Source organism: Misgurnus anguillicaudatus, chromosome 24 (genome assembly GCF_027580225.2).
Source record: "Misgurnus anguillicaudatus chromosome 24, ASM2758022v2, whole genome shotgun sequence".
In the NCBI taxonomy this organism is placed as follows: domain Eukaryota; kingdom Metazoa; phylum Chordata; class Actinopteri; order Cypriniformes; family Cobitidae; genus Misgurnus; species Misgurnus anguillicaudatus.
Window position 1 is genome coordinate 30,185,961 of NC_073360.2, and position 12,564 is coordinate 30,198,524.

At 40.0% G+C, this 12,564-nt stretch overlaps 1 protein-coding gene across 2 annotated transcripts in view; it reads left to right on the top strand.

Moving 5' to 3' along the window:
- col4a3 (collagen, type IV, alpha 3) overlaps positions 1-12,182 on the top strand; it is a 38,472-nt gene extending 26,290 nt beyond the window's left edge. For both annotated transcript variants that reach the window (XM_073863550.1, XM_073863551.1), the window contains exons 32-52: positions 204-371; positions 467-556; positions 788-922; positions 1,536-1,634; positions 1,723-1,812; positions 2,263-2,402; positions 2,574-2,700; positions 2,831-2,911; positions 3,058-3,159; positions 3,238-3,285; positions 3,366-3,551; positions 3,636-3,766; positions 6,279-6,351; positions 6,437-6,508; positions 8,502-8,627; positions 8,709-8,807; positions 9,039-9,248; positions 9,361-9,538; positions 10,735-10,849; positions 10,957-11,129; positions 11,224-12,182. In XM_073863550.1, the coding sequence (XP_073719651.1) occupies positions 204-371; positions 467-556; positions 788-922; positions 1,536-1,634; positions 1,723-1,812; positions 2,263-2,402; positions 2,574-2,700; positions 2,831-2,911; positions 3,058-3,159; positions 3,238-3,285; positions 3,366-3,551; positions 3,636-3,766; positions 6,279-6,351; positions 6,437-6,508; positions 8,502-8,627; positions 8,709-8,807; positions 9,039-9,248; positions 9,361-9,538; positions 10,735-10,849; positions 10,957-11,129; positions 11,224-11,293 (2,513 nt within the window). In that variant the 3' untranslated portion in view covers positions 11,294-12,182. The remainder of the gene's footprint in view (positions 1-203; positions 372-466; positions 557-787; positions 923-1,535; positions 1,635-1,722; positions 1,813-2,262; positions 2,403-2,573; positions 2,701-2,830; positions 2,912-3,057; positions 3,160-3,237; positions 3,286-3,365; positions 3,552-3,635; positions 3,767-6,278; positions 6,352-6,436; positions 6,509-8,501; positions 8,628-8,708; positions 8,808-9,038; positions 9,249-9,360; positions 9,539-10,734; positions 10,850-10,956; positions 11,130-11,223) is intronic.
- Positions 12,183-12,564: the final 382 nt, after the last annotated feature.

A 12,564-nucleotide genomic window follows, 5' to 3' on the forward strand; every position in this document is an offset into this window, starting at 1 on the left:
TCTTTGCAATGACCTTTTGTGTCTTGCCCTCCTTGTGCAAGGTGTCAATGGTCATCTTTTGGACAACGGTCAAGTCAGCAGTTTTCAGTTAATTAGCTGATTAAAGTGTGGCACCAGTGGTCTTCGATATTGGACCAACTTTTTGATGATATTCTAATATTATGACCAACACCTGTATGACAAATGTAATAACTTGTTTTCAGGGCTGAGGGGCCCGAAGGGGCCACAGGGTGAAACCGGATCACCTGGGCAAGGTTTACCCGGTCCAACGGGTATCGCTGGCATACCTGGGAAAAATGGAGAGACAGGTTCCAACGGCCAACAGGGACCAAAAGGTTTCAGAGGTCGAGATGGCTTAGCAGGTTTCCCAGGTACTCTGTGTTCCTAAATACTCAAGAATAGCATACAATACTTGCATACTTGTGCATCATAGTACTTGCTTTCATACCGCTTTGTTGTGTTTCAGGTACACGGGGAAATTCTGGAATTCCTGGAAGCATTGGTTCACCTGGAGCAACTGGAAACCGTGGACAACCTGGGCCCCCTGGATCTAAAGGTTTAATTAAACACTTTACTGTAGCTCGGTGTGTATAACATTTGGTTAGCAGTGCAAGGGTCATGGTTTTTGAACCCAGAAACTCACATACTGAGAAAAAGTAAGTTGCTTTAGATAAACATGTCTGCCGAATGTATACATGTGAAACACTTAAAAACAAACATACAAAAAAAATACATGGACCATTTTTATTTTCTTTTAACTATGATAATAAAAGTGATCCCTCATCAGGTTTCATGGGTAGCAACGGAGTGCCAGGTAATAGAGGAAAATCCGGAGAATTAGGAGACAGAGGAGCCATTGGTCCCAAAGGACAACCATCAAGCATTGTCGCTCAAGGGGATCCTGGTGACCCTGGCCTACCAGGTAATATTTCAGTCTCTGGCTTCCACTTTAAAACAAGCTGTTGTCTTGTGCTACGGTGCTAACTCAACCCGCAAGTTTTTTTTTACAGCCTATGGTCTGTTGTTGAGTCTTCAAAACCTTTTGTTTCATAAAAACACTTTGAACATAAAGCTGAGAATCACATTTTTTAGTTTAAAGCGATACTCCAGCAAAGTATAAAAATTACCCATACTTTTGATATTTGGCTGTATTATCCCTTTAAAGACTTAATCCAAATCATATTCAGAATGATGACCAAGACATAGAGTAGATCGAGTCAACACCCACAGCATGCAAAGTTGTATACCTCTTTGTGGGCTCATGATTTTATTTGGTAAAATTAGACAGTTTTAATTCCTGTGCCATTAAATGTCTGTTAGTGATGTTAGGTTAACCGTGCTTAAACAACTACCTTTTGGTTTACGCAGATCTTTACATTTGTGGGTTCAGAAATTCTGTGCTCTTTCAGAAGATAAGGAACAGCGCCCCCCTACTGTACAACAATGAAAAGCAATCAAACTCTGCAAAGACGTTCTGTCATAAATGGTAGTAAATGTCATCAATGATGTAAAATATATCATACTGTGTGTTTTAGGTCTTACTGGTTTTCCTGGTTCTAAAGGAGACAAGGGAATTCCGGGCAATTATGGTAATTTTGGGAAGAATGGACTTCCTGGAAATCCTGGCCCACCAGGTAAAGGTGTCTGACTCCAGAAACACTGCTTTAAACACTTGCTGTCTATATTACAACACAGTGCATAAGTGTACACCATCTTTTTAAGGTCCTCCGGGTGACCCTGGTTTGAGAGGCAGTCCTGGAAATCCAGGTTTTGAGGGCTGCATTGGGGATCCAGGAATTGTGGGATTTCCAGGTAGGAGCAACCTTCTGATCTCTCTGATGAAGCCAATACGGAATTGACTTAAACAGCAATTCGTCGACTGGCTCCTAAAGGGAGTCATTTCTCATAGACCCCAATGTACAACTGTGAGGGGGGTGAATTGTTTTGGAAACTCATCTGTTTAAATTATATTAAGCCTTAAAGTTCTGCAAACCCACGTCCCGCCTCTTTACCCATTTTTGGTTATCCGCGAGTGATGCGCAGTGACGCACGGCCAAAATGCCGACAGCAGGCACCGCCTACTTTAAGTTTCAAAAAAGCTCTTCACAAACCTATGGGTGACGTCATGGACACTAGGTCCATATTTTTTACAGTCTATGGTTTAAACACACTCGTGTATGTACGAATTTAAACTCCTTTCTATCAGCAATGCTGCTTTTTAAAATGATTTCTTTAAACAATTTTAGTATTTTTTCGCTGCAGGTGTAAAGGGCAACAAAGGATCACCTGGAGTTCGTGGGGGGTCCGGGACTCCTGGGAACCAGGGCCAAAACGGACCAAAGGGGCTGAAAGGTGAACCCAGCCTGCCTGGACCAGGGCCTCCAGGATCACCTGGTCCAAAGGTATTAATTCACATAATTTAGTTTCTAATTTGCCAATTGCTTTTTATGCCTACTCATGTTAGCTTCATTAAACCATTAAAATATAATTTATTGGACAAAATAATTTGGCAGTAAGGAAACCACACAGATATAGCACAATTGCTTGCAACTCTCCTCTCTCTGATTCTTCAGGGTGAGCCTGGACGTCCGGGGGATGCAGGTGATAAAGGTGAAAAGGGTATATCTGGGAATCAAGGTCCACCGGGTCCAGCAGGGCGTCCTGGGGACAGAGGAGAAGCTGGAGTACCAGGAGGTCCAGGTATTCATTTGGTTATTTATTATACTTGAATCCTCAAATAATTGATATATTTTTAAATGTGCGTTTTTATCTCTTCATTTAAATAGAGTTCCATCCTCTTAATGTTTGTCTTTCTCTATTTAATTATAAGGACCCTTAGGACCTCCTGGTGAAAAGGGTTTAGATGGGCTTTCAGGTCCAGCTGGATATCCAGGGCCCAGTGGTGCACCAGGTATGATCTGGCTTTTTGAATGTTTATTAATGTAAAACCAGAAAAAGTATGTATGTTTCTTATAAAATCTGAGATTTATAAAGAATTGATTCATGATATGACCTTACATGCAGACGTGTAAGTACCGTTTGTATGTCATTCTCAAGGTGGTCCTGGTTCGGCTGGGAATCCTGGACTTCCAGGACCCCGCGGAGAACAAGGCAGGGACGGTATTCCTGGGCCAGCTGGAACAAAAGGAGACAGAGGCCGTAAGATCTCACACGCAAACATACTCGCATACATATTCCAATTAATTCCAATTAAACAATCCTCGTTTTCTTTTATAGCAACAATAAATGGGATTCCTGGTCCACCTGGTATCAAGGGTGAGAAAGGTAAGTCTAACACTTTCACATAGAGATCTTCACCACGTAACTACGCTGTTATAGTACTGTATGTATATGTATCATTTTAGGTTCTAAAGGCAATCCTGGACCCCAAGGACCATGTGGGCCACCAGGACCCTACGGGCCACCTGGAGACATCGGTCCTCCTGGTCCACCTGGAGTATCTGGACCACGTGGATGTAAAGGTGCACCTGGAATCTGCGCTGATGGTCCAAAAGGGGAGCGAGGACCCTTAGGACAATCTGGCCTTCAAGGTGATTAGTCATTTTATTTGTGTCTTGAATTTTTAAAACCCATCACATATATTCTCTGTTGATCTTATGTATATTCCAATGTAGGCCTACCGGGTCCACGTGGCCCTCCTGGTAACCCAGGTCCAGGCCTGAAGGGAGATAAAGGCATTGTTGGACCACTGGGACTTGTAGGAGGGCCTGGGAATATCGGTGAACAAGGTGTTCCAGGTGAACCAGTAAGTGGACACAATGCAAGAAGACAAAGCACACACTGGTTAACTAGAGCAAAATGGTTAATAGATCTCAAAGTATATGACATCACCATGTAAGTTTTTAGAGAAACTTAGGGGCGGCACAGTGGCTCAGTGTTGCCTCACAGCAAGAAGGTCCCCGGTTCAAGCCCCGGCTAGGTCTGGATTCTCCCTGTGTAAGCGTGGGTTTACTCCGTGTACTCTGGTTTCATGCAAGTTAGGTGAATTAGGGAGATACCAAATTGCCCATCTCCCATCTTGTGTGGATCAACTTGTGTATGGATTAACCCGTTCTCGCCATGAATATAGCCATGAAGAATCAATAAAGAAAGACTTTTCCTTGTTACTGTACGCTTGTTGATTACAGTTTTTCTCGATTGCTAAAACACTATAACCAGGCTTTTGAACTAAAATTTCAAAACCATAACGCCATTTTTCAAGAAGCACAATCATTTTAAACACTATAAACCCTACTCCCCTGTTTTAACACATGAGTCAAATTTGGTTAACTGTTAAAGGCTCGTTATAGTCGTGCGTTGGTCCTACGGCGTAGCAGCGACGGCGTAGGTTCCGCATCGGTTTTCATTTATACTTTTGCGTCGTCGTCCGCGTGGACGTGCAAGCACACGCGTGGCCGCTGGTAGGCAGTATCCACGCGTGTAACCACAGTAGCAGCACAAACGTGAAAGAAAAGAAGCCTAGCAGTTAACCCACAAAGAAAGAAGAAACAGCAACTTGTTGTGTATAATTTGAGAAGACCAGCAATGATGGAAGTAAATAAACAACGACTTTTGATGCAGTTTGAGTTAAATCACTCTTCAACTTGGCTCATCTTTGTTTTCACAGTCACAAACAGAAATACCTATGACGCAGTTTTTTTACCTGACGGGAGGGGTTCTGGTGGACCAATCACAACGCTTGCGGTTCGCGTAGATCTAACGCGCTGTTAACATTTTTGCGAGGTGCACGTCAGACTACGCAGAGCTACGCACAGGCTACGGATAGCCTACGTCGTAGCTACGGCGTAGAACCTACGCACGACTATAAATCGCCCTTTACTGCAAAACTCTACACACAAATTCCTACATTTCTCAGTGCTTACACCATGTGTTCATATGGAAAGCACTAGCATTCAATACTCCTCACTCAAGTTAGCACAGCTTGGGCTCAATTAGCAAACAATAACCAAGGTGAAAACACTAAGAGTCAAAATTGAACACACATCAATCAGATGCTTTAATAGATAGATAAAAGGGCCTGAATCAGTTTGCTGAGCTTTGGAACAATGAATCCACAGAGAAAACTTGTGCAGAACCATAAACTAACTAACTAACTAACTAAATGAAGGAATAGGTTGAGGAGAAGGAAGAGGAGGAGGAAGAGGAGGAGGAAGAGGAGGAGGAAGAGGAGGAGGAAGAGGAGGAGGGAGAGGAGGAGGGAGAGGAGGAGGGAGAGGAGGAGGGGGAGGAGGAGGGAAAGGAGGAGGGAAAGGAGGAGGGAAAGGAGGAGGTCATGGTGAAGGAGTAGGAAGAGGAGGAGGACGTGGTGAAATAGGAGGAAGAGGACATGGTGAAGGAGGAGGAAGAGGAGGAGGACGTAGGGAAAGAGGAGGAGGGAGACGAAGGGCAAGGTGACAAGCAGTCTCAGATGAAATTCGAGCCACTCTAGCTGACCATGTCCTTGTCCATGGTATGACTTTGAGGGAGGCTGAGCAATGAGTAAAGCCTAATTTGAGTCGCTTCACTGTTGCCTCCATCTTGAGAGTCTTCAGGGAGGGAAACAGATAGATGTACTTACAGTAAGACTGCTCTATACAGTAACTTTAGTGCACATACACTGTTGGACTATTCTACTGGAATAAAGAAATGCATCAAATTGCCTTCCATACAGATAGACATATCAGTAGATGAATGCCAGGGGTGGATCATGTAAGATGATTTTACCTTCGCTGTTTGGCTAGAACCAATATAATCTGTGATGTGGACGAGATTCTCTGGCCTGACCCAGAACAAAGACGGGATGTTGAGGCTGAATATTTTTATTTATTTATTTTTACAGTTGTGCTGTGTAGCACATAAATGAATACAAATTTGCTAATGCATACATTGATTGTGTCTTATTTGGTCATATGAAAAGGTTTTTAAACGGGAGAACCACAAGCAACTTACCAGTTTTGGATATATTGTTTTGAATTTATTGCACCAGTGTGTAAGACTATGTTGTAGTGTGTGTGTTTTTGAAAGCTTGTGTGTGATGTCTGAGGGAAAGATGTTGGTTTTTCAGTAAGAGTGAATGGTTTTGAGTGTAGAGCTTCATTTTGACCTGAAAATAGTATGTTTGGAGAATTGTGTGAAGCGGTATGATATCGTGTTTACTGTTTTGAGAATATGAGGCATAGTTTCAAGAAATGTGTTTAAGCAACCAAGAAAAACTGTAAACTGTTATTGCGTTTTGAGTTTGACATAAGAAGACCTGAGATCAATGTGAATGTTTTCAGGGTAGAGATGGAGATCCTGGACGCAGGGGTGCCAAAGGAGACTATGGGCCTATGGGTTTCATGGGGCCAGTTGGTAAAGAATCTTAAATAGATGTAACTTTTGTGAAAAAAAATGTGTCATTATGTGAATGGGTGAATATTATGTGCTTGTCTTACAGGGCAGAAAGGAAATTTTGGTCCTAATGGCGCTCCAGGACTAAAAGGTCATAAAGGACCTCCTGGACGTGAAGGTGATATTTTGTATACCATTGATATTTCATAAAACTAGCATTTTGACTAAATTGTATTTGAAAAGCTGTGACACTGAAGATGTCTGCAATGCAAGGTTGCTAAAAGTTGACTTTTTTACTTGGTATTTTTGTCTTGTTTTCAGTAGAAATATCTAAAAATTCTTAAATTAAGATGCTTTTTCTTCATAAGCAAAACGACCCCAAAAAATAAGTCTAGTTTTTAGACCAAAAATATCAAATTTAAGTGATTTTGTGCATAAAACAAGCAAAAAAATCTGCCAATGGTGTAAGGAAAAGAATCTTGAAATTTTTTCTTAAACTAAATTCAAAGAAAATTCAAGAAATAATTGCTTACCCCATTGGCAGATTTTTTGCTTGTTTTATGCACAAAATCACTTAAATTTGATATTTTTGGTCTAAAACTAGACTTATTTTCTTGGGTCGTTTTGCTCATCAAGAAAATGAATCTTAAAGATACAATTTGTATTTATGTGCTGCTAGATGGCGCCAGATCAAACAAAAACAATGATGTTGTTTACTGACGCTCTGAAGCAGCGTGGAATTATGGGATTTGTAGTCTTTAACTCAACCGCTGATGGCCATCAATCATATGAGAACGAGAAATCACGTTAATGGATAAGGTAATCAAGTCTTATAAATTGCGTTTGATGACATCGTTTATTTCATTATGTAAGTTTATATGTGATGTTCAAAATGAAATTGTTAGCCATATATATTACAGTATTAGTCCAAATTCGATGGTAAACAAAGCACAGAATTAAGTTTTCAACTTACAATCTACAATTATTTTTCACATAATGTATTGACAGTACAAATCTTATTGTGAAGTGTCTTAAAATGACAATTTTTATTGCTGTACAATACCTTTTGATCTGCATATCATCCACGAGAAGACGCGCTGATTACAATCTACACACTAATGTTGTGATCAATATAATAGCATACGTTTTTTGAAGGGTTACGAATCAAAACAACTCACCCATCGCGTAAAACACAAGCAGGATCAGAATCTCGGTCTAGTTAAATGTTGTCGTGAAGCTCTCTCTATCCAGATAATGCAACACCAAATTGATCCTCCCTCGTTTTGTTCCAAACTCTTCTTGGGTCGTTTGGTTGGACCGTACGCTTACAGGAGCTGACACAACAAGCGGCAGACGGTAAAGAGTTATCCATAAGTCCATAAGCAAGCGTGTAGCCTGACAGGCGCTATCGCATAGTTCCGCATTTGTCCACGACACTGGCTGCGTCCGAAAACTCAAGGCAGTGAGGACTGTGAGGACTTGTTGCCTCGCTGCCTCATGAGGAAATGACTTCGGAGGCATGAAGGCAGCTCAGAGAAAGGCTTTCCGACGGACTTCAAAGGCAGCGTGTTTGAAATATAAACATAGAGCGCCTTTGTGATAACTAATCACATATTTGAAAACTACAATACTAATTTCTCGCTAGAAATGCAATTAAAATGTGTAAAAAGTGAAAATATACGTTTATTTTCACTAAATTTGTGCTCCAGTCGCTTCCTTGACCGCCATTTTATTTTTTCGAACTCGACCACTGTTATCATGTGGTTTACGTCAGTAAAGGCGGTGACAAAGGGTCACATGGATATTTACGTCATTGACAGGAGACTGCACTGCCCCGTAACAATGGTTTGAATGGAAATTTTCTCACGATTTACAAGTAGTTGAAAACATTACAGATATTGATAGTAATCAGCTGGACAAAATATATAACACTGGCCTAGTGGTTTTTGGACATTTTACTGCAAATATCTTACAAATTGCACCTTTAATTTAGGAATTTTTAGATATTTTTACTGAAAACAAGACATAAATACTAAGTAAGAAAGTCATCTTTTGCAGTGAATACTCACAGAGCAGATTTCACGTCATTTAAGAAATGCGTGAAAAACAAGCTAACTGCGTCACATTCAATTTGCATATACAGTTACATCTTCCTCATTGTAATTATTTAGGGCCCAAAGGTTGTGATGTTGTGGCCGAGGTCATCACTACCCCAGGAGACCCTGGTTTTCCCGGAGTAGTTGGTGAAAAGGGGAGACAAGGAGAACCTGGACCTCCAGGAGGACCAGGTCCACAAGGTATGACATGCATATGAACACAGAAAATCAGAAAATTTGGTATCCGGTGATGTTTTATTAATCTGATCTAAATCCTTTCAGGAACCCAAGGGCGGAAAGGAGCCATGGGTCCAGCTGGAGCTCCTGGAGGCTCTGGAGTCCCTGGCCCGAGAGGAGACATGGGTCCACTAGGAAAGCAAGGCAAGTAAAGGGACATTATCAAATATTACAGATAAAAACAAGTCACCACAGTTCTGTTACTATGAATGATGAATACCACAACACTCAATATAGAAGTCCTGCCTCTTAATAAATCAAAAGTCGTTAAATAATTAATGATTTTCATGAGAAGGAGCTCAAGTGTGTGAAGTGGAAAGGGAAAACTTAAATTTGATTTGGTTCCCCACATACAAAACTTGTCTGCTCCTTTAGGTGATCGTGGTTTGTCAGGTGAAGTGGGTCGTAAGGGTGCGCTTGGACCACCTGGGCCACTACTGGATGCCCAAACGGATTCAATCCTTTTTACCAAGCATAGTCAAAAGATAACTGTGCCAACCTGCCCCAGTGGATCGAGACTTCTGTATGAAGGATATTCGCTACTCTTCATCAACGGCAATAACCGTGGACATGGGCAAGACCTAGGTAAGAAAACAGACTAACATACAATAGCAGCAGACTTGCAGTGGAATAAAATTATCAAAAATTATACGATAGACAGACAGAAGCACATAATAATGTGTGTGTGTTTGTGTAGGAACTCTTGGAAGCTGTATGCAAAGATTTTCCACCATGCCTTTCGTGGTGTGTAATCCCGACGACACCTGCCGCTACGCCTCTCGAAACGATTACTCCTATTGGCTGTCTACAGACAAACCGGCATCAAGCGAGACAGATCTGATCTCTGGTGAGGTACTGGAACAGTACATCAGCAGGTAAACACATTTTGCCAGTCAGATTTTGTTTATGCCTGTTGTTATGTAAGCATGAGCTGTAGTAAGTGAAAATATATTAAAGGATTAGTCCATTTTATAAAAAAATCCAGATAATTTACTCACCACCATGTCATCCAAAATGTTGATGTCTTTCTTTGTTCACTCGAGAAGAAATTATGTTTTTTGAGGAAAACATTCTAGTATTTTTTCATTTTGATGGGCCCCAACACTTAACAGTTTTGATGTAGTTTAAAATTGCAGTTTCAAACGATCCCAAACGAGGCATAAGGTTCTTATCTAGCGAAACGATTGTCTTTTTTGGCAAGAAAAATAAAAAATATGCACTTTTAAACCACAACGTCTCGTCTTCCTCCATTCGTATGATGCGCTAGCGCGACCTCATGCAAAACCTCATCACGTCAAGAGGTCATGGATGACGTATGCGAAACTACACACCAGTGTTTGCCAGTGTGGATAAAGAGGACCGTTTCGACGTTGTTGTATGTCGAATGATACAAATTAATGTCCTTGTGTCAGTTTATTGTTTAAAATGGTCTGCAAATGTGCGTTTCATATATGTAACATGTGACCTTTCGACGTCATTACGCAATTCCTTAAGGTCGCGCTGGCGCTTCACACAGCCGGAGGAAGAAGAGAAGTTGTGGATTAAAAGTGCATATTTTTTGTTTTTCTTGCCAAGAATGACAGTCGTTTCGCTGGATAGGACCCTTGTGCCTCGTATGGGATCGTTTAGAGTTCTTTGAAACTGCAATTTAAAACTGCGTTGGAACTGTTAAGTGTTGGGGTCCATTGAAGTCCATTAAAATGAGAAAAATACTGGAATGTTTTCCTCAAAAAACATTATTTCTCCTCGACTGAACAAAGAAAGACATCAACATTTTGGATGACATGGTGGTGAGAAAACTATCTGGATTATTTTTTAAGAAAATGGACTAATCCTTTAATCTATAAGGCAGCGATGAAGAAAAATGTTTGTTCCTTTAGCTCAGTATTATAGGTGGAGTGTTGCATTAGGTGCATTTAATCCCCAGGGAACGTACATGCTGATAAAAATGTATACTTTGTAATGCACTGTAGTCACTTTAGATTAAAGGATCTGCAAATTCATAAATGTAAATGTAACTTTGCTGTTCATAGTAAGAGTTGAATAGTAAAGATTAATTTTTTTCTTGAAGATGTGCAGTGTGCGAGGCGCCAGGTAATGTAATAGCAGTTCACAGCCAGACAAATCAAATCCCACAGTGCCCTGGAGGATGGAGGTCTTTGTGGCAAGGTTACTCCTTTGTAATGGTAAGAGTCAGACATTATTTACAAGCTCTATACAACCGTGAATTATACCTTAATTTCATAAATTAAAAGGAAAAGAGCGTCTTAATAACCAAAATTGTGTTCCATAGCAAACAGCTGCAGGTGCGGAAGGATCCGGGCAGCCGCTGGTCTCTCCCGGTTCGTGTTTGGAAGAATTCCGGAGGATTCCGTTTATAGAGTGTCATGGGCGTGGCACCTGTAACTTCTTCCCTGATTCCTACAGCTACTGGCTGGCATCGCTCGACCCCGACAGAATGTTCAGGTGATATAACTTTACAAAGAAGAAAAAAATGCTGTATTTCTCAAATAAGATTTGACTCCCCATTTGTAACTTTGTTTTAATTCTCACTCCTCAGTATACCGGTCCCTCAGAGAACAATACAACCTACTCTCATCAGCCGCTGTCGGGTCTGTATGAAGCTGTAACACTGAGGTCAGAGTTCACATGGCCTTTTAAAGCAACACTGTTTCTCTCCTCGATCGATCATATGAACTATGACCATTTCATTTTCAGTGGCTTGTCATCATAAAGCCTTTTTATGTTATGATATTTTATCACGATTAGGGATAAAATAATTTGCTTTAATGAAAATTGATGGTTTTACATTGGCACTTAAAGATATCTGTACCTTGTATCTTTACTTATAACTAAAAAGGAGGTTAATGGTTTCGGGTGATTAATTTCCATTTATCTAATTTGCCATTAAGACTAATTATTTAACTTTTGAAATAGCATTCATATTTTTCTCATTCACAGTTATGAATGACCTCAGTATAATTTGTGTATATGAATAGTGATTAGAAAATCCCCCTCAGACCAGTAGATGTAGATGTTTTAACACAAATGATTTTGTTATCGTGCGTTCAGCGTTCCAACTTTATAAATAGGAGTTTGGCACTTTGAGCTTGGGTTGCTCATATTGAGTAAACACAGTATATTTCTACTGTAATTTAATGTTTTAAAATTAAAGTCAATTTTTAGAGACATACACTGCTGCAAATAGTTTAAATATGTGACCCTGGACCACAAAACCAGTCATGAGGGTCAATTTTTATACATCATCTGAAATCTGGCTGATTTACGACTATTTGAAAATCTGGAATCTGAGGGTGCAAAAAATCAAAATAATGAGAAAATTGGCCTTAAAGTTGTGTGTACACATATTACTAATGATAAATAAATGTATATATTTATGCTAGGAAATGACTTTACTTAATATTCTAATGATTTTTGGCATAAATAAAATGAATAATTTTGACCCATACAATGTATTTTTAGCTACATTGTAAAAAAAATCCGTAGAAATTGCAGCTGGGTTGCCGGTAACTTACCGTAGATTTAAATTTATGTTATTTCCTGGCAACATTTTGTTCAAAGTTCTTTGTCTTTCCAGACTAAAACTAAAAAAAACAGCATCAAGCAAAACATTCTGGGAAACAAAATCTGAAGCAAAAAACAGAAAAAGGTTGATGATGATTTCTGGTTCCCAGAATGCTTTCCATGAGGCTGTTATTGTATAGTTTTATTCTGTAAAGATAAAGACTTGTTAATATTTTAAATTTATTTAACTTTGAACAAAATGTTGCCAATAAATAACATAAATTTAAATCTACGGTAAATTACCGGCAACCCAGCTGCAATAACATTATGATTTCTACGGATTTTTTTTACAGTGAATTGCTACAAATGTGCTATT